The sequence below is a fragment of the Lissotriton vulgaris genome, chromosome 8 (assembly GCF_964263255.1).
Source record: "Lissotriton vulgaris chromosome 8, aLisVul1.2, whole genome shotgun sequence".
Lineage (NCBI taxonomy): Eukaryota > Metazoa > Chordata > Amphibia > Caudata > Salamandridae > Lissotriton > Lissotriton vulgaris.
In genome coordinates, this window is record NC_141696.1 from 167,838,574 (window position 1) to 167,860,518 (window position 21,945).

The following is a 21,945-nucleotide window of genomic DNA, read 5'->3' on the forward strand; positions in this document are numbered from 1 at the left end:
GAATGTATTAAAAACGAAAATCCAAAAGACTTCTCTTTTTTTACGAATTGCTGTTCCTCCTTTTGATTCAGGGGTGTGGATTTTCTCTAAGATTCTCCATTTGAATTCATTCTCACTGTGACCTTTTTCTATGAAATGCTTCACCATAGGGGAGGCTGACTTCTTTGTCCTGATTGCTGAGCGATGCTCACTGAGACGTGTCTGTATCATGCGGGATGTTTCTCCCACATAGCCTAGCAGGCATGGGCATTGTATATAGTAGATCACATTAGATGATCGACAATTCCACATCTCTTTGGCTATCGTTTTATGCTCATTGTGAGTAAATTCTTCTCCTCCTATGATGTTATTGCAAGAGGAGCAAGATGAGCAGGGAAATGTACCTTTAAGTGGCTTATTTGTCAGGATAGATCTCTGTGATAAACGTTCTGAATTCATGTTGTTATTAAATCTGGAATGAACTATATACTCCTTAATGTTTTTGTTTCGTTTATGGGCAAACAGGGGTTTAATGAGTTTTTGTTCAGTGGTACAGTTACTGTTTAAGATATGCCAATTAGAGTTAATGATTTGTTTAACTTTAGTGTTTAATGTCGAATGTTTTGTAATGCATACTAATTGATTATTAGTCTTAGGAGGTTTTGTTTTTAGTAAGCTGTCACGATCATAATATCTTGCTCGTTTATAAGAGCTTCTGATTAATCTATGAGGGTAGCCTCTTTCAATGAATTTGCTTCTCATTATTAGGGCCTGTTTATCGAAGTCTGCTAAATCTGTGCAGTTTCTTCTTACTCTTAAGAATTGAGAAAAAGGAATACTATCCTTTTGTATAGTTGGGTGGAAGCTATGATAATGTAAAAGGGTATTCCTTGCGGTAGGTTTTACGTGAAGATCTACTTTCAGGATGCCCGTATCATTCTTTATTTCAATGTCAAGGAACTCTACGCTTTCACTACTAATTTTAGAAGTGAAGTGTAAATTCGTATTGGCTTCATTGATCCATTTGATAAACTCATCCAGAGATTGCCTCCCATCAGTCCAGATAAAAAAGATGTCGTCAATGTATCTGGACCAATGGGAGACAGATTCAAAAAAGGGAGCAATCTCATTGTGGATGAATTCATCTTCAAAAGCGGCCATGAAGATATTGGCTATGGATGGGGCAACAGAAGCGCCCATACTCACGCCTTTAATTTGGCGGTATAGATGGTCACCAAATTCGAAAATGTTTTCTGTTAGCACAATCTCCAGGCATTGTAGTAAAAATGTTTTTGGACAGGGGATATTGTATAGGTCAATAAACCATTCTGTTGCTCGTATTGCATCCGTTAAAGGGATGTTGCTATATAGGGACTCTACGTCCATTGTGACTAGCAGGTCTGTATTGCAATTAAAGGCTAATCCTTCTGTTTTACTTATCATATCCCCTGTATCGCGTATATATGACGGAATTTTCGGAACATAGGGGCGCAGATAATTATCAACAAACTTAGATAGTGGTTCTGTCGCAGTGCCAATTGTCGAAACAATGGGCCGATATGGAGGGTTGTTAGGATTCTTGTGAATCTTAGGGAGTCCGTATATACAGGCAGTCTTTCCTTCATTATGGTTCAAAAAGTCATATTCTTTATTATTGATGAAGCCATTTTCTAAGGCAACAGTCGTGAGAGAGGAGATTTTTTTGGACAAATTCAGAGTAGAGTAAGAATTGATTTGTTTGTAGAAGGTTGTGTCGTCTAGCATACTTAACATATTTATTTCATATTCAGCTGTGTCAATGATTACTATCCCACCTCCTTTATCACAACCTTTGAAAGTGAGGTCTTTGTTGGATGAGAGAGATAGTAGAGCTTTATGTTCTTCTCTATCTAAGTTATATATTGGTTTGGGGATAAATTTGAGGGCTTGATGCAATTTCTTTAGAACAACAAATTCAAAAGTAGCTACTTCAGGTCCTGCCTGATCTAGGGATGGGCTAAAGGTGGATGGTAGACAAAGTGGTTTAACCAAGGACTGTTCTTCTTCTGTGGTTATATCAGAGAAGAATCTTTTAAGACGGATTTTACGGAAGAAAGAAATTATATCGCAATAAAGTTCAAATAAGTTGGCATAAGAATGAGGAACATATGATAAACCTTTAGAAAGTAATTTAATGCTGTGATCATCTAGATCATGTTTAGTGAGATTGAAAATTGGAATCACATTCCGGGTTTCCAATACTGTCTGCTCCGTGTTTCGCGGATGAATTGTGGTTCTACCTGATGTTGATGATGCTGGGGCTGGTAATTGCCTCTCGGTTGGCCCTGGAAATGAACTCTGGGGCGTCCCCGATTCCCCCCTCGGTTCCCTAAAAAAGGGGGCTGTCTTCGGTTACCTCTATTCTGGGTTTGATTGTAGCTGGGATCTGGGTCGTAATAACCATCAACACTTTCATTCTCTGAATCAGATGTTTCTGAGAATGTGTTGGCACGCTGTTGTTGTGGTTGTTGATCCCTTGTTTCTGTATTATAGTGATTCTGCTGGTAAAAGTCAGGTTTGAGGTAGGGATAAGTATTTTCAATTGTTGCGAAATGTTTATCTTTAAGCAGTTTGTCATTTTTTCTCTTATCTAGATAATTTTTAAAGGACTCAAGCTCCTTGTTGCACTCTTCAATCTTTTTGATGGCATCCTCTGTATTGCCCATCTTTTTAATTTTATCCTCTAGGTTTTCTACTTCAGTTCTAACTTCTGCGGCTAGTTCTTTTGCTGTTTCCACTATTAGCATCATTAAGTCTCTTGAACAACGGCTTGCAATTCTGCTCCATTTGTCCAAGAAAGCCTTAGAGTGAACAAAAAGGCCTGGGATATTTCTAACTCTTAAGCCCATTGGAATGATGCCAAGCCTTAAATATGCTAGCATAAATTCACCATGGGCCTCAATTCTTTTTAATTTCTTTTTTAATTCTAATAATTTTTTGGTGTCATCATTGTGAAGATTAGAGTTTGTTGCGTACATTTCCCTGCTCATCTTGCTCCTCTTGCAATAACATCATAGGAGGAGAAGAATTTACTCACAATGAGCATAAAACGATAGCCAAAGAGATGTGGAATTGTCGATCATCTAATGTGATCTACTATATACAATGCCCATGCCTGCTAGGCTATGTGGGAGAAACATCCCGCATGATACAGACACGTCTCAGTGAGCATCGCTCAGCAATCAGGACAAAGAAGTCAGCCTCCCCTATGGTGAAGCATTTCATAGAAAAAGGTCACAGTGAGAATGAATTCAAATGGAGAATCTTAGAGAAAATCCACACCCCTGAATCAAAAGGAGGAACAGCAATTCGTAAAAAAAGAGAAGTCTTTTGGATTTTCGTTTTTAATACATTCAACCAAGGCTTGAACAGCGAAATTCCTTGGGAACATGCAATTTTATAAAATTCCTGTTCACTCTGGTACAAAGATTTTTTCACAAAATTCAGTAATAAATAACGAATATAATATGGGAGACATTACACTGTAACCGGGAATGAATCCAACAATAACCCTAACTTACTTATAAAAAATTATGGAAATATAATTAAACACGTTAATCTTGATGTATTTTACTGAATTATCAAAATACACCGCCACAAAAAAAACATCAGTCTTCAAAGGATCTGTTGTTTATGTCCATTCCTGATTGAATAGTCCTATCTCTATTGCAAATGAAGCCACCTAAATTCAAATTAAACCCTTATTAATATATCATTCTACTTCTAAACCTTGGCAGACACATTTAAAGCGCTATAATATATGTACCTTAATTTTTTCCAGTAAAGCGCAAATTTTTAATATATATCTAATAGCAGAGGTCACAAAAATGGATGCCCTGTGTCAAATAGGACTTCTATGTCTATTTTTACGAAGAGTCCTATTTCTATTTTTCACAAAGAAGCCGCTCCCACAGGTGAGTCGGCTTTTATCCAATGCAATTCCCCTATATATACTGAGCGGAAACCAATCCGCTTCAGCAAGCTATCCTGGGAAACTAAGACGCCACCCGTCGCTGCTGAATACACATCCTTCACGGCAATCCCGCCGCCGGACTTGTTGTGCCCTGCTGCTAACCACAGGTAAAGAATGCCCCTATCGGCAAAGCACTTAAAAAGGACCCGTCCGCGTCATTTTTAATTTTTAACAAACCCCAACTTATTTCACACTAATCTGTACCCATACGCTATTTTGTCTTATAGAAAGGGCGCTCCCCTTCACTATCTACAAAGAGCCCTGCCGACTTACTCGGGTAAGACTTCCCGATCATTTTCTAACAGAGTTGTACTAAAAACGCTAACAAACAGGACATAAAACCAATACATTTTCTTTGAATTATTTCCCGTTTTAGGCAGGGAGATCTTTTAAAACGGAACCACCCTATATCCTGGGTGCTCCAAAAACCTCACTCCTTCTAGGAATTGTTCCTGCTAGATTACAAGGTAAGCTACCATAGGACCGAAATAATAGAATGCGTTAATCGGAAACATCTGTTAAATCACTCCAATATTGATATTAGCTAATGCTTTATATTGACAGGGAGATCCTCTTCCTCTTTCAAAAAAAACCTTTGATTTTAAAGAGCTCTGCCGAAATATTTCGGGTAAGATGCGATACCTTGTTTTCACATTTGAATTAGATAACTGAGATCAACCGCATGACCTGACTAATATTCCTGATCTAATTTCTCTCTCCACAATATCGAACAGGCAGGGAGATCTTTTAATAACTCGACAACTGAAACTTACTTGAATTAAAAAAAAAAAAAAAAATTTTTTTACCAAATTGATCAATATCGAACCACCAATACCCTTAAGACTTATCCGGCAGGCGGGATTTACAGAATCTGGTCAACTTATATGAGGTAATTTCAGAAATAGTTTCTTATCAGACTCAAGCAATTGATAATGGCCTAATCAAGTAAAAAAGAATGCTATCTTTGTTTTTTTCTCTCTATAAATAAAAGCATCGAAAACACATCAACTAGCCAGAAAATATTTAAACATCATCTGAACGTCTTATCGACCATTGACGCAAACCCTGATTATTGCATGTGAGTACCACTTATCTATGGCAAACCTAGTACCTAACATCTTTCGACAATGAGGTAGAGATGGAATATGGTCAACTATGAACTAATATATGTGTCCACTAATAAAAATGCTTTCCTATGACAAATAAATATTTATGACAAACAGGAAGCTTTATATCCTAATATATAAAAATACCATGATAACCAGATAGTTATAGATCAGGATTATGCTGGTTTTAGCTAAAATTGATCACGAACAGTATGAATCTCCATAAATATGTGCCCTCCGTTAAATAAGTTGATCTATTGAGATACAAAAATATTCAAGAGAAAAAAAGAAGTGCATGCATCTAGCTAACTCTGAACTTTTTATCAGTTGGTCTTGTGAAGTATTGCTCTCCATAAATACCTCAGTGTCTAAATACCTGGTCAAACTCTGAACTTATTATCAGTTTGCTCCAATGAGTATTGCTCTTAATAAATATCTGTGTCTGAATGGTCTTGTGAAATACACAGGGAAATGAAAAGATATATAAACATGATCTTTATATAAGACATACTGGCTACAATGTTAAGACATAGACTGATATATGTTTTGTACATATTTCTCCAAGGATGTATAACTAATGCAATGTTTTTTTCAAATATATTTTGTTTTAGAGCTTTGTGTGGCTACTCCAGAAGAAGGCGCTGGTTCGCCGAAACGCGCGTAGAGACCCTATCTGCCACTTTCTGTTTTTTAACTCAATTCTCATATATATTGTTACCACTATATGAACTTTTTTAATTCTCATTTGTGTGATATATGATTTTATTTATATCAAATGTTAATTGCGCTATATGTTGTATTTTTTTAAAAAATAACCTCAGAATAAAAAACATATATTTTCTTAACCTTTGTAGCCAATTGTCTTTGAATACATTGTATAGATCAGTATAGGTTGCCTAGGTTGTTTTTTGTCACATGGTTCAACTCCCATTCGTGACATATTGTTTGTTGCCTGCTTAGTGAGTCCTCCAATTTATTGTCTGTTCCTGGAACATATTCTGCTCGAAGGGAAATGTTGTGATGCAGTAAACAGTTTCAGATCTTTTGAGATTCGGGAGAGAGTGGTAGTGAACGAGTACCTCCCTGCTTGTTCAGGTAGTGCATTGTCATAGTATTGTCCATCCGGACAAGCACTAGAGAACCTTTGATCCTCAGAAGGAAAGCCAGGAGAGCCTGTTAGACAGCTCGTAGCTCGAGGAGGTTTATGTGAAGCTTCCGTTCTGAAGGAGACCACTTTCCGCTGATTCGGAGTTCTTGGAGGAAAGCTCCCCAACCCTCCAGGAACGCATCTGTTGTGATGATTTGAGGAGAGGCTTGGAGCAAGAAAGGCAGGCCTTGAGAAAGATGTCGTGGATGAGTCCACCACTGCAGTGCAGTGACCATCTGAGGGGTCACCTGAATGACGTAGTCTAAGGATCCTTCGGATTGAATCCATTGAGCCGACAGTGCTTCTTGGAGAGGTCGCATGTGGGGGTGACAGTAGGGAACCAGCAGAATACAGGATGACATAATTCCTAGAAGGGATTTGAAGAGGCATACTGAGAGAGACTTCTTGGATTTTATGTGATTTGCCAAGTGAAGAAGTTTGATCTGTCGCTCTTGTGATTGGAAAACTTTCTTCTGGATTGTGTCGAGAGCAGCACCCAGAAAGGTTATTAGCGGAGAAGTTTGAAGGACAGACTTGTCCTGATTGAGAGTGAGTCCTAGACAACTGAAAAGCTGTAGACAGGCGTCGGAAGACCTGGTTGCGCCGTCTAGAGAAGGTGCCTTGACGAGCCAGCCGTCGAGATAGGGAAAGACCTGATGATGTTGCTGCCTGAGGTATGCAGCTACTGGAGAAAGACACTTCGTAAAAATGCATGGAGCTGACTTGAGTCCGAAAGGCAGGACTCGGAATTGGAAATGTCTGCCCGCGACAGCTAGAAACTTTGTGCGATTCCTGTGGATAGGGATGTGGAAATAGGCATCTGGAAGATCCAAATACACCATGTAGTCATTTGCGTTGAGAGGTTGCAGCACTTCTTGGATTGTAACCATGCGAAACTACTTTCTTCAAAAATGTGTTACGATTTCTCAAGTCTAGGATTGGTCTCCATTTTTTCTCCTTTTTGAGCACCAGGAAAAAACGAGAGTAAAAACCCTTTCCCCGTTGACGAAGAGGAACCTTTCTATAGCTCCCTTCTGGAGCATGAGGGAAATCTGCAGGAGTAAAAGGCATAGATTTTTTTGAAGCAGATCGACTAACTACTTGCCCGACGCCCTGCAGCAGCAAGTGCCGAAGGAAGCCGACCTTCCAGCTGACGCACAGTGAGACTGTCTTTTCTCCTGCCGAGAAATCCAGCTCCAGTGTTTCCAGGCTACCCTTGCGGGTATCTGGGAAATTGAGTCCTGAGAGAGAGATACAAGACCTCCTTCATTCTAAAAGCAAGGTACGGAGCTGATTAGACCGTTAGAGAATTGTTGGAATAGATTCTTGGCAGATAACTACTAAACTTCAGCTACTCCTCACTTACTTCTTCTCTTGTACTAGACTTAGGTGAGATACACCGGGGTAGGCGTATTTTAGAAGCACCAGTTGAGTACTTTTAGTCGTTATTTTATCACTGTATGTATTTTATACATTTTAGGCAACTTATGGCTAAGAAACCATATCATGCTTTTACAGTACTACTTTATAATACTGTTCGTATTATATGCCTTGTACTTTATAACCAGTATTACAATTATAGCAGTACATTTCTTATGCTTGAGAAAGAAGACTGTTCAATAAATACTTTTTATTGAAAACGCCCGTCTCTCTATTTTCTCAACACCTCTGGTGAAACGAAGCATGCGCGATTGACTGAGTAAAATAGTTATCTATTGTTTCTGTGACTCTAGAGACTGATTTCTTATTGTTGGGAAACAAAGTTGTCATGTTTATGCGGTTGTCAGAAACTAATCGCTTCCTGCTTATTGGAGAAAGGTTCTAATGACCGCTGAGCTAGCTGGCACTCACAAATAAGTTTAATATATTCGGTAGAGATCTAGTCGACCTCAGTCCTACGTCTAAACTACAGTACATATTATTCCAATGCGCAGAGCCTATTGGGAATATAGGAACTACACTACATGGCTATTTCCTGTAGCTGCAACAACAGCCTAGAGACTTTAGAGCGTGCCGGGACCAACTGTGGAAGTGGATTGGGCTCGGATGATGCAGGGGCAAAGGGTCATTTGAGTGTCGCACTAGTGACTTCTCACCTGATTCAAGTGGTGGGATGGGATTTAATCTAGTTTGGCTTTCTTGTACTTATCTGAAGACTTCGAGCAGGACTCAGACATGCAAAATTGCGCCCATGACTTGGAGCAGGAGCAAGACCGCTTTTAGGTGACCTCTTCTTGCGCTATGTGACAGAGTGTTACCTCCTACTCTCTGATCGCCATTGATCGCATGAGGGCACATTTCTCATACGACTGAGTTGTGATTGGAGCCCAAGCACCAAAAACACACATCAAGTGGGTCCATAACCAACATCTGCTTCCTGAAGTTAGGGTACTGCTTCAATATGGTCATCTCCGGGAGTGGCTTCCCTAGCACACTGTATGAAAGTTTTCTTTAGAGTCATCAGAGACTGGACTACATTGGCAGTGGAGCTCTGGATCAATGTAGAAGGGCGTGGAAAGAAGCACTTATGTCAGGTCGCAGAGATGGCAACTATATGCATTTCTGCTCCATCATATACCCCACATTGATCCTACTGAGAACCCAAGCATCTGCAATTGATTACTCCAAGGCCAACTGGTAAAAGTGCCCTCCATGCGGTCAGACTCGGGTAGCTCTAGCATAGACAGTTGTGCTGAGACCTCCCTCGCTGCATGCAGGAGGGGAGGAACCTTAGCTAAACAATGCTATCAAATACCAAACCAGCAGTGATCTTCCTCTTCTCTGACAACTCAGAGAAGGTCACTTACTGAATGCAGCCTGGCTCCGCTAGGATGAAACACAAAAAAAAAAGATTCGTATGTCCAGCCTTGCATGCCAAACACACCCAAATACCTTTCATCCAGGCAATTATTTCACTGGACCAAACCAAGAATGGATTAACTAACCTGCATGACATATGTACTGAGTATCATCACTTCATCAATTCAAACTAGTGTAACCCAATAAACACACACTCTTTAATTTATTTTCCTTCGTGTCCTCCTGTCCCCCAGGGTATGCCAACAGCCTGCTGCTTATCAAATCACCCTGATTCTCCCCTATTACTGTGATGACTTAACATGGCGCGATTTCTGCAAAATACCTTCTCAAATCTCCTCAAAATGAGATTACAGGTTGACACCATGAATTTTCATTAATCCCCAAATAACTTTAAACTGATGCGTGTCTTCTAAATTTGCATATCTTTACACATTTTATATTTTTATACCGAATAGGCTAACTGACGAAAAAAATTAACCATAGAAATTTTTTCTCATAATAGATCTTAAAAAGGCGCTAATTATTAATAGCGAGGGAATGACTTCTGTAGCTAGCATTTGGATTCATAAATTCATCAATGGTGCAATATACCTTTGTGAGGTGTGTGTATGCATTTTGCTTTTTTCAAGATCAGAGATTTTTATTGTCTACAGAATTTTAGGAAGACAGGTAGTTTGATTCTGAGCAATTCTTGTGCCAGTTTCTTTCCAATTATCTTTCTTTCTTTGCTTTTGGATCACAGCCAGCCATGATGTAAACCACAATTGTATTTGCAAGCTTAATGACCGATTTGAATAGGGTCTAGCAGGAAATGCTTAGTATGAGATGGTCATGGGACCCACTAAATAAATAGTGATTTGCATTTAAAGAAGCCCTAAGGGTAGAGGAAAAAAGTTTTTTTAACTGAGCCCTCCATCTCTGACAATAGCCAAAATAGGCCTTCTAGAATGCTGCTTTGTTTTATGCTGTTTCCTTAGATTTTGAGACACATTGTGACATCATTCACTTGATGGCCCCTTTAAGAATTGAATTGGTCCACAGCCATTTTATTTTAATAGCTTTTCTGCATATAATTCCCACCGCTTCCCTCTGGGGAACTGATACGAATTGTATCACCAGAACTTGTATCAAAGGGATACAGTCATCAGTCGACAAAATTCAGCTATAAAGCAAAGATCATGGGTACAATCTAGGATTACGTCAAAGATGTACTGCCCACCTATGAAAGAACAATAAACACCAATAAGAATAGCTATCAAAGTGACTGCAGCTAGGACACATCCTTCCACACGATTGTCACAGTCAGCCTGCTTTGATAACGCAAAGTTATGAATGAAATAGAGGCTGAGAATATGACTTCCAAAGATCTCCCAGTTTCAGGGAGCAATAGATATCCCAAAGAAATAAAATCTTGGGGCATGCTGTATCTCGAATCACATACAGCTGTTGCTGGGTGCTGATAAACCTGCATCTGCCATGCCCGTGGCACGTCTGCTGCATGTGGGCCTATAGCAGAAATCTGATTTCTGAGCCTACACAATTGATCTTACTAGTTCAACTGGGTATATGCCACCCAGACAACCACACAATGCAGGTGGGGGGTGAGAGAAACACCCAGGCCCTAAGAGGCACAGAATAAACAATGCGTAAGTTAATGTGCCTGTTTACACAAATGAATAAAATGATAAAGCCAATGCCCTGACTTTATAGGGCTTGAAAAAGAATAAGAATACTACATTAAAAATTCGAAATTCAATTAAACATTGTGGAATCTGTTTGGGGTCCTCAAGGAAGTTGCAACAATTGTTGTCTTTGTCAAAGATATCTGTTTGGTACCAGTTTTGCTAGTTTGTGGGATTCAGGAAGTATGCACTGTATTGCATCTTGAACAGCAGAGACTTTTTAGGTCTGTCCTTGAGCAAATCCCCCAATACCAGAAACAATTTCCCCGCATGTTTGACCAAAGTGACCACCTGAATGTAGTCCAGGTGTCTCAAGCTCAACACAGACCAGACTGAGGTGGCGAATTTCAGAAAATAAGTCTCCCTGTGGGATTCCACCTGGGTGGCTTACAGACCAAAGGCCCACCCCCTTGTTCAGACCACAAGAAGGAAATCTTGGAATCATTATAGACAGCAAACTAGACATGTCCACCCAAGTCAACGCAGTTGCAGCATCCCGTCTCAACACCATGAGGATGCTAAAAACAAAGTCAAGTGGCTACCATACAGCACCAGGGAAATGGTCACCCAAGCCTTCATCACCACCTGACTATACTACAGAAATGCTCTGTGCTTGGGAATAACTAATCAGCCCATAAGAAGACTTCAGACCATCCAGAACTCAGCTGCCAGTCCAGTCTTCAATGGCCCACTCCAGGCCCACACCACACCCCACTCAAGGAACTCCACTGACTCCCGATACATGAATGTGTACATTTCAAGCTGCTCACCCACTCCTACAAAGCACTCAACAACAAACGCCCTGACTACTTGAGCAGCTGCATCCAATTCCAACAACCTCCCAGAAACCCGCTCCGCCGGACTCTTGCTAGCACACACCCTATGCATACACAATGCAGATCAGGAGGTCGTGCCTTCTCTTACATGCCTCCTAAACACTGGAACAACATCCCACAACACACCAGAGCGTCGTCTTCTTGAATTCCACAAGAAGCTGAAGGCTTGGCTCTTCAAGGAAGCCCACCAGGGCTTGGCTCACTCACCTGCTACAGCGCCATGATACCCTTGAGGGTGATTAGTGGCTCTAAAAATACAGGTACCATAACATAGCAGAACAGTGTGCAGATTCCTAAATTGGGACCTTTTTAGATGGAAAAGGAGACCATTCCACAGGGTGGTGAGGAATCTGCGATTAGATAGAGTATTCACCAGAAAGAGCATTACCAAAGGTAAGTAACTTGCTCTTCTGATGGATACCAGTAACTATAGATTTCTTACCTTGTGATCGGATACCAAAAGCAGTACCTCCCTAGGGGGAGGGTCTGTAGAATGGCCCAGACTAAAGTCCTGCAGGACCAGACTGTCAAGGGAATAGTTCTTTGTGACATGCATACTGCCTGACAGATATCCAGGACAGGCACTCAACTTGCCAAAATAGGGGTAGCAACTTTAGTCCTGGTGGAATGAGTCCTCAGACCTTCTGGAGGATGTTTCATAGCAAGTGCACAACAGATCTTAATACAGAGGACTATTCATCGTCAGATGGTCTGCTTCTACACCACCTTGCCCCTGAGAACCAGAGAAAGGGTTGATTATCCACCCAATGTTCCTTGGGGCGATCAATGTAAAAGCTCAGCAGTCTCTTCGGTCCAAACTATGAGGCCTCTCCTCCTTTCTGGAAGAATGAGGAAGAGCAAAGAAGGTTGGAAGAGTGATGGCTTGACCGCCATAAAAAAAAGGTGTCAGTACCTTTGGCAGGAATGCAGCTAGAGTTCTGAACATCAGTTTGTCTGGATAAAAAGGTGGTATAAGATGACTGAACAGAGAGTCTGAAGCTCTCTCACATGACGTGCTATTACTGCACCCAGAAAGATGGTTTTTAAGGTCCAGAAGCATAATGGGCAACTGTGCATTGGCTTGAAAGGGGTATATAGAGAAAAGTGAGAACCAAGTTTAAGTCCCACTGTAGCATCACAAAGGGCTTTGGTGAAACTTATGTTGCAAAGCTGCTTGGATTAGCTAGTGTGATGGATGGCAATTGCCCCAAAAGGTGCATTTGACACACTGCATGATAGCTGTATGCCGAAGGACAATCCATGTACCCATACTAAAGCACATACAGTGTCCAAGACAGAATACAACCTTTTGCAATTACTGCATGAGTGACTCTCCTGTTGATCTGTGTCCAATTAGTCATTTTACTCAAATACTTCAAGCCAGCTTCACTCCAGCACAAGTGTTGTTATTTTAATCTCGATTTGCACAATAAAACACATCAAATTAACACATCCAGTAACAATGACTTCTAAAAGGACAGCCCACTGCAGACATGGTGTGATGACAACATGGGGTAATCTGACAACCTAAATGGTAGTGTAAGTGCCAACACAGGGCAAAGCTTGTCCCTTACTCCAACCCCTGACTACAGCCTTTAAAAGGATTCAGACCAATACTTTCTCGAATGCAGCACACTGGTTATATGACTGATTGCTCTGCTGGAAATTTGTGATCTACTGTACATATTTGATGCTCACAGGGACAATGGCATAACTGGATTTGTATTAAATTTAAACATGAAACTGCAAGTTCAGTAATTACTGATGGAGTTGGCAAAAGTACCAAGGCCTGGCATAATGTTAAAAACTACAGTTTGAGTTACCCCTGTTTCAAGGTTTACTGTTACTAAATGAGGTATGGTTCCCACCACCCTCCTGGTCATGATGTACAGAGTTTCCAGTCTTATACCTTTATATGACAACTTATTGCATGCTGACTGTGGTAAACATCAGTTATTTTGCAAATTAGACAAACCCCTGAAAACAATGTTTTGTAGCTGAAAGGTTAATTACTGGAGGCAGTGTCTGCAATGACCAAGAGTGAGGTGGTCACCCTAACATGAGGAGACATGAGCACACCAGTGTTATCTTGAGGTTGGCAGTGTGGGACTAGGAATGAACAGAAACATTATGTTTAGTCCTCGCTAACGACAAGATATATGCAGTAGGATTTCAGCCTCGTGCCGCACAGCGGAACCCTGCTGATATGCAGCTGGTTACTTATTTGATTGTGATGCTGGCATAGCGATGCTAGGGGAAAAAACAAATCAACGTCTGCAAATGCATTGGAATAAACACCACCTCGCATAAAGCATGAGCGGTCTAAATGTCCATGGCAACTAATGTGGGAGTGAAGTCAGATGCCAATGAGATTTCTGGGGAAGAATTTACTGAAGCAGAAACGAAAGGACTTTGAAAATGAATACTTGAACTCTTAGAAATTAAGATTACCGAGAAATAATGAAAACTCCAGGAAAACAGAACCAATAGCTGAGATCCGGAAAAAGGTCTTGTAGGTTACAGTGGATTTTGAATATCCTTTCATACAAGGTTCTCAGCATGGACCTTATTTTCCTATATACACAAATGGTCTTGACAAAGTTCTGTGTGCGTTGATTAGGTCATGCCACAAAGTTTCCCATTTTAACTACCTAGATTACTGTCCCGGTGCATGGCAGGAACCAAACAGTAAGAGGACCTGTAAGAGTTTCATTCTTATAAGAGGAGGTAGGGCTTATAACTCCACAAATGTCAAATTCTAATGTAAATACAGACAGGTGCCAATTTCATAGTTCCACATATTATAAGCTATAATATTTTTTGCAGACACATGATCATCCCTCTTTGGGTGCCATACATTCAAGTAATATAAGATTAGTGTCATAAACTAAGTTAGCCAATCCTCTGTTCTCTTATTTTTTATGGATGGAGGGTGACGTATACAGTTCTTTTGGTGCTTCACAGAGTGCCTAAATGTCGAAAACGCAGACGTGTCTTTCTAAGAGTCCTATGTGCATGGCAATGGCCATATCTGATTTATTAACATCTCTTTAGGCAGAAAATACCAAACCCAGTACCATCCTTCCAGCTTAGCCTGAAGCAAGAAAACCTTAGTACTGCTCATAGCCCTTTGTGCTGGCTTTGTTGATAATCGTGTTCTGACACATAAACGGAACACGAAGGAACATAACAGTCTGAAAAGCAGAGACAAAAATAGAATGTTTAGGGAAAAAAGGAATTACCTGCAGCAGTTCTTTAGCAGAGTCTCTCTTCTCCACGTCCATCTCTAGACAGCGGTTTAGAAAATCTCTAAAGATGCCTGAAAGTCTTTCTGGGTTCTGTAGCTCTGGTGTTCCATTTGTGGCAATGAGATATAAGGCCTAATGCAGCAGCAAAACAACCAGAAATTAATGTAAAGCAAGAAGTGATGGGAATTAACAGTTTTATATTCAATTAATGCATTTTTATTGTTATCTATGTGGGTGACAAGACATATTATACCACCCCTAAATGGCATATCCTCAACACCTTTGTAAGATTCTGCATCACTGAACTGTACTCACCTGCTTTTCCTTTGACCTGGATAAACACACTTTGTGTCTACAACATCTTTGATATTCCTCTCTTGTTTTATTAATGTCTCTTGGCAATAAAATCTAATGTTATAATTTCTCTTCAGACTTCTTTGTTGAGGTCATACATATTATCTCCTCCTTCCCATCAATCACCCTCTTGCAGTGTGCATCGCCGACTGCCTCTCAGCCTTCTGGTATTGGACGGTCACGCTGTCCTGGTTCAACCAGATCAAGGCAATCATTAGCCACTTCCCTTCCACTGCACTCAAAGCCACTGCATTCCTTAACTCATTCGCAGCCCACTGTACCCACAAGCTTGGGGTCCATTTCGTCAGGGTCATCTATCCATTGTCTTGACCTCCACCTCTCCTCTCCTGATGAAGCCCTCATGCTTGACATGATCAGCCACCACCTCATCCTCAACAACCTTATTCAATATGTTAAGACTTAAGCAAACAAAATTAGTGGAACAAGCTCACCTTAAAGTCCTTCTATTTGCAACCATTTCATTTGCCATTTCCAACTTCACCACGGACACGATGGAGGTTGGCACATCTTATGTATATTTGTACACATGCTTGTATGGCATGAACCAGGGTAGTAGTTCACACATCCATCTACCGGCTAACCATGGCCTCTCAATCCTTCCTTCTGCCACGTTAGTTAAACACGTCTCACTGCACCCTCAAACCTGTCCTTAGCAGTACAATCTGAGAATAGTACCTTGCAAATTAGGTTGCTCTCCCTTCTGGTGGTGAAAGATCATGTGTTGTACCTGAGACCAGCTGCTTCCTACCCATCCTGACAAATCACTCAAAATGCCCTGTTTGACTTCTAAGGATTTTCTCCAGTGTTCCAAAGACAAAACATTCATTTCACAAAAAATGATCCTGCTCACTCAAAGCCTTTTAAGCAATGTATATACAATTGCTGAACCTCTTTGCACTGTTCCACTTTCACATCCCCCTCTCCCCGCCCGCCCAAGTACCAAATAAGTTTAACCATTCACAGCATTGTCCTGCAATATGCGATAGGAACTCTGTATGGAATTTCAGCTTGATATCTGAACCATTTTGTAGACAAATACAAATATCAGCCTTCTCTAAATGAGGCAGATATACTTTAAGTCAGAATTTTAAAAACTTCTGTGCGGCCTATAGGCCGTCCTTACCTTAAAACCATTGCTGAAGGGTTAATAATTGAGTTATTGTAATTGCATCTAATCTTGGTGCACAAAGAAACAGTAACCACTGAGGACCCATTTCCACCAATTATTTTGAAATGCAAAGACTAGGTAGCAAACTGTCCCACAAAATTGACGGGTAAAAGGGAACAAGACGGATGGGATTTGTGATGTATGCAAGTAGAAGACTGCAGATGATTGGGTTAGCTAGCAAATACATAATTAAAATATCTATGCCTATATTTGTAAGAGTTTGATCCCTTTGTTGCTATAAATTGTTTTCATGTGTCTTTATTGTTTAATAGTGCAAATATTCGTTTTTAACAGTGAACCCTTCTGACCAGCATTCTCTAAACATGCTGCCCAAAACAGCTTGCTTTTTTCTTTGAAGCTTGATAATTGCATACAAAATTCAGCAGGGTTTTTGACAAGTAGGAAACCACTTGGTAATCCAGGGGGTCACAGTGGCCTTCGAATTTGAGCCAAACATTCTAAGGGCTTTAACATGTGTCCCATGATCAAGAGTTAAAAAAGTTACCCACTGAACTGTGACTCATGCTAGAAAGAGCTATTACATTTATTGAAGTCTATATCTAGGGTGCATCATAGCAACATCAAACACCTCTATACTTCAAAGGAGTTAAAAATGAATGAGAACTATGAGAGATAAGCACAGGAAAAGTGATGGGGGAAAAAAGTGAGCTTTCTTGGTAGATGCAGCTATTTAAACACAGTTGAAACATTCTGAAATTTGAAGTTCTTACATTGCTCTGTGTTCTCACCCGGATGCGTCTGAAATGAATCAAGCACTGGCAGAGCCGTACCAGAAAGAAAGGAAAGGACCAGAAGACGAACCTTCTCAAGCTATGTACTGAGGACTTAGAAAGCACCTTACCTCAAATGAGACTCACTCCCCCATCCACTATCTCACTGCTCCATTGCTTCAAAGCTAGGTGTACGCTATATAAAATCCCAGTACGTATTAAGATACATAATAAAAAGTTATTTACGGCAACAACCACCTAATCATCAAAAGGGCCATCCAGTCTAGAGAAAAGAAGTTATTTGCCCTGTCCACTATCTCCAACAATCACCACCAGTTTGCGTTCTAGAATGTTCCTTTGTTTAATGATGTCTGCTGGGGGTTTGAAATCTATTGTGACATCATTCACCGGAGGGCCCCTTCAAAGTTCTTTGAATTTCTATAATGAAGGATATTCATTATGGCAATTACATGTTGCTTTTGATTGGGAAATTCGGATTTGGCCACAACACAATATTGTGTTTTAGGGACTACCAACATTTGTAACTTGATACAAACAGGATGAAGGACTACTTACCCGGAGAGGGTTCTCATTTAAGTAAGGAGGCTCCCCTTCAATCATTTCAATCGCCATAATTCCTAATGACCAAATATCAACTTTTGGTCCATAGGCTTTCCGCGTCACCACTTCAGGAGCCATCCAGTACGGTGTCCCCACCATTGTGCTGCGTTTACTCTGCTCCGGCGTGATTTGGGCACAGAATCCAAAGTCCGCTGAAAATAGATATGCCTTAGTGTTAAATATGTCACTGAAGGCAAATTGTGATTTTTTTAACATTGCAATTTACTGAACATGCAGTATTTAGATAGGAAACCTCCCATGACTTGACAGCTACAAGCATCTGTCTCTAATCTGGCATTTGCTCCAGCTCAATAGTTATGTTCTGAAAGTATCTGGATAGCAATTACCAAGGATACTTTAAATCTGGGTCTACAAACCTATTTATGCCAGAACTCTCCTTAAGGAAAAGTTCCCACACACATAATAGCTAACGTATACTCATAGTTGATAGCTTACCCTATAAATACTGTGGGCATGCTACAATACTGTAGTGTGGCCAAGAGACCTTTCCTACAAAAATGAAGAACCAAACTGGTATTTAATATTGTTTTTTTGAATTCTAACAATACATGGTTGCAGTAAGCCAAACACCAACAGGATTCTTAGACGTATACTGTAGTAATGTTTCATTGAGAAAACGTATTGAGACCTACAGACTAGTGATGCGAGTGGACTATTATTGCCTCATGAATTATGATATACTAATAAATGTACTGTCTTTTCTTCAGTGGCCATGAGAATGGACCTTCAGGAGAACATTTGTGGTGTAGGAAAGGTAAGGCTAATACTTTTCATATGTATTAAATCTCAACAGGAGCTCTGATCGCTCTTAACAGTCTTGGTGAACACTCTAGGGTCTGAACACTGTTTGTGCACGTGCTGTGATTGCACAGCACTAGTGAAAACCTAAGTCTGCATGAGGCGAGGTGTAAAGCTGCATGTGCAGTTGCTGACAACATGACAGAGGGAAGGCAAAGCTGTGAAAGCTTGGCCTGTCAACTATGGAAGAGCTGGGATATAACGGAGCAAAACAAAGCAATCGGGTTATCAGGGTTAAGGTGAGTTTTACTCCAAGTTGGAGGAGATTTGTTGTGCAGAAATTGTTACATGGTACTCAAGCTAGAATGTGCCCAGCAAGTGTTGATACAATATCGGGTGGCACAGTGGGTGGTCAGTGCTACGAGTATTTAAAAGTACACCTTTGGTCAGTTGAAGAGTTTTTTTGTAACTGCATCAGTGTAGTGCGTAAGGTAAGTAGCAATCCAGAAATGGTGTAAGAGCCATTCAGATTGGAATATAGTCAATTGTGTTCCAAGGCGTCCTAGAGAGCATTAAGACCTGAACAAGATTAGTCTTAATTGTAATTGACCCATAAGGCAGATGAGGATCATCATTTCTTTGGAGCTTCAAGCACGGAAACACTTTATCTGGTTAGATTGGCAACCTGTGGAGAATATCACAGAAATGCCCATCGCTCTGAAGGGGAAAGGGAAAGCACTCTGTATATCAATCACAGTACAGGTGATGGGAGGAATGCTTGCAAATAGAGTAACCACTGGCAATTGCTCAGGTAGCATCCCAACTCATCGTAAATAACCCATGGTGCCACTCTAGCCAAAGGCCCACCTTATGCAAATCAGTTTTGACCTTGCTTCTCATGGGAACAGTCCACCTCGATTGCCCTACGTGATCCCTCCCAGACGGTTTTCAGCCTTGTTAGGTCTTGTCATTGAGATCTAGGGAGGATCCTATGACACTGGGAGCTAGAGACCCCAAGTCTGTGTATATGACGAGTATGGCGGGAGGTGGTCCAACAATTAATGCCAGTGAAGTAATCCTCAATTAATAGATAACAATTTGATCTGCATTTAGGGAGCCCCATGCCTTAGCTATATTGTGGCAGCTAGTTTACTTTATAAGATGGCAGTATATGGAACAACCAAGGAAAATCCAAAGTATAGCTCCACATGTGAGATGTTGTGGCTGTAATGTTTTCTGGTTATAATGTTTTTGTTGCTTATGTTTCCTAGGTGTGAGTAGTTTACAGGTGCGTGTATGGGTATATAGGGTTCATGCACGGATAAGTATATAATTCTTGTACTACTTTGTAAGGGGGAGACAATGAGGTTATGGCTGTTTGGGAGTGCCTAATGATTTTGTCAGTGTTTTTAATGTCATTGGATGTTGCTGTTTCATGCATTATGCCTGACAGTTATATTATTTTTAGCTGATTGCGGGACCCCTTCCTGCTCAGAGGGTAAGAGTTTGATTGTGTGCATTTATATAATATATGTTGGATTTTCCTTAACCTGTTAATGTTTGTTCAGAAAAAAGAGAAGTCAAAAAAATTAAAGCCAGTGCTGCATTTCCTGAAATAAATCCAATAAACGACACTAAAATCATTGTTATCATGGTAAAATGCTTAAGGGGGTTTTAAGATGCACAGAATGACAGATATTTTGACAGAGTGCTAGAAATTATTATTTGAAATTTTCCATCAAAAAAGTGAGATCCGTTGTTACCTATATTTATTTTACAATAATATAGGTTGCGTTTCAGACGTTGCAATCATGTTCAGTTTCCCCTTTTAGAACAATTTTCCAAAATTCTATTGCTTTTCAAAGATACCTATGAGGGGCTAGGGCTGCCTCAGTTCCTCTTGCAAGAGACTTATGCTGTCGGGACATCCTTCATCTCTCGCGCATGAGATCTGTCCCAAAGGTTAAAAACACCTACTGCAGAACTTTTTAAAACGAGGACAGGGAGAACAAGGAGAGCCTTCTTTTCCTTTGAGCTCTAAAAATAATAATAGGTCAGAAATGCCATATAGTCCCTTCAATTTAGAGATTGCAAATTATTCCTATTTAGTTTACAAAGCCTTACAAAGAAGTATATAACAAAAAACATTATGTTTAACACAAATTAACATAATAACCTCAATGAAACTTTACCAAAACACAAATAACTACAATGAAACATAGAAAATAATGAACAGAAAACAAAAATGAAATCTCATCAAGATGAGGCAACCAAATTCTATATCCACTCAAGATCTCTATGTTCTCCTGGTTTCCCAGGTCACATAATATCTTGAATACAACATACCAGTAACAATCAACATCCATCACCAAATGACAAAGAGGTATAATTAACTGCCTTCTTGCTGCAAGTCATTCTAAAACTATCTACAGCGCCGGTTTAATGTCGCTTCTACATAAGCCATACAACAAGCCCCTTTCTTAGGATTGTAGTAGGTCAGGCTAATGGAAACGCGCTCATTTTAAAAGGCGATCTCATCAGAAGATGAGGCTGAATGCTATTAAATCTAAAATCTTAAGTATATCTTCTTAAAAACTGTTTGCTTTGTAGCGAATATATGTAATTGCATTTGAGCTATTCTCTACACAGTAAGACAACTCTGACTCTCAGAGAGTGCACATAGTCTTCAATCTTCCTTAAGTGGACTCAGTGAGCACCATTAGGTTATACAACATACCTACAAGCTAGAAGTCTATATCAGTAAGCTGCATACAGACACAATGCACTTGTTTCTTCAATAGACATACAAATTGCAAACACTTTAGAAATAAACCTCTTCAACAAACTAAACTTGGAATAAAATCAAACTGAGAGATAATGCTTCATTTTAAAGTATGTGTATTAACTGGAAATATTGAACATGGCTACAGCATAGTGGATAGAGGCCGGCAGAACAGATCCTTTTCCTTTAAAAATCTTAAGATATCAGATTTGGATGGTAAAAGCATCAATTACAATTTGAAGGACTGGAAAAAGCGCAAGGCTTGAAAGCTTCACAGAGAACGTAGGAGGACAGTGATGCAGTTTCTGAGCAAGAAAGCAGGACAAGGGGAGATGTTCCCAAAACACTTCTCAAAAATTAAAAAGACACCTGCAAGAGAAGAAATTAAAGGAAGAGGCATACTCAGTTTGACAGATCCATCCATCCCAAGGAGAATGTTGTCACTCTTGATATCCCGATGAATGACCTGGTTTGCATGGAGGAATTCCAAAGCTTGAAGGCACTGTAATAAATAAACATGTTCAGCAGAGTTATTATGTAAAAATAAATGCGCTGTTCAGATGATCTTTTAAAAATACAATAAGAGCAATATTTTACAACCTACTCTGATAAATGCTGCTCAAGGTAAGATAAAGTTCTGGTCTTGAGTCAGACTTGTATATTTATTTATTTATTTATT

The 21,945-nt window shown here is 40.1% G+C and overlaps 1 protein-coding gene across 1 annotated transcript in view; it reads right to left on the bottom strand.

The window, feature by feature from the left end:
• The window catches only part of PAK1 (p21 (RAC1) activated kinase 1), a 357,978-nt gene that overhangs the window by 7,783 nt on the left and 328,250 nt on the right, over nt 1–21,945 (bottom strand). The window contains exons 13-15 of the mRNA XM_086933892.1: nt 21,669–21,768; nt 17,681–17,877; nt 14,825–14,962 (exon numbers count right to left, since the gene is read on the bottom strand). Of these exons, the coding sequence (XP_086790018.1) occupies nt 14,825–14,962; nt 17,681–17,877; nt 21,669–21,768 (435 nt within the window). The remainder of the gene's footprint in view (nt 1–14,824; nt 14,963–17,680; nt 17,878–21,668; nt 21,769–21,945) is intronic.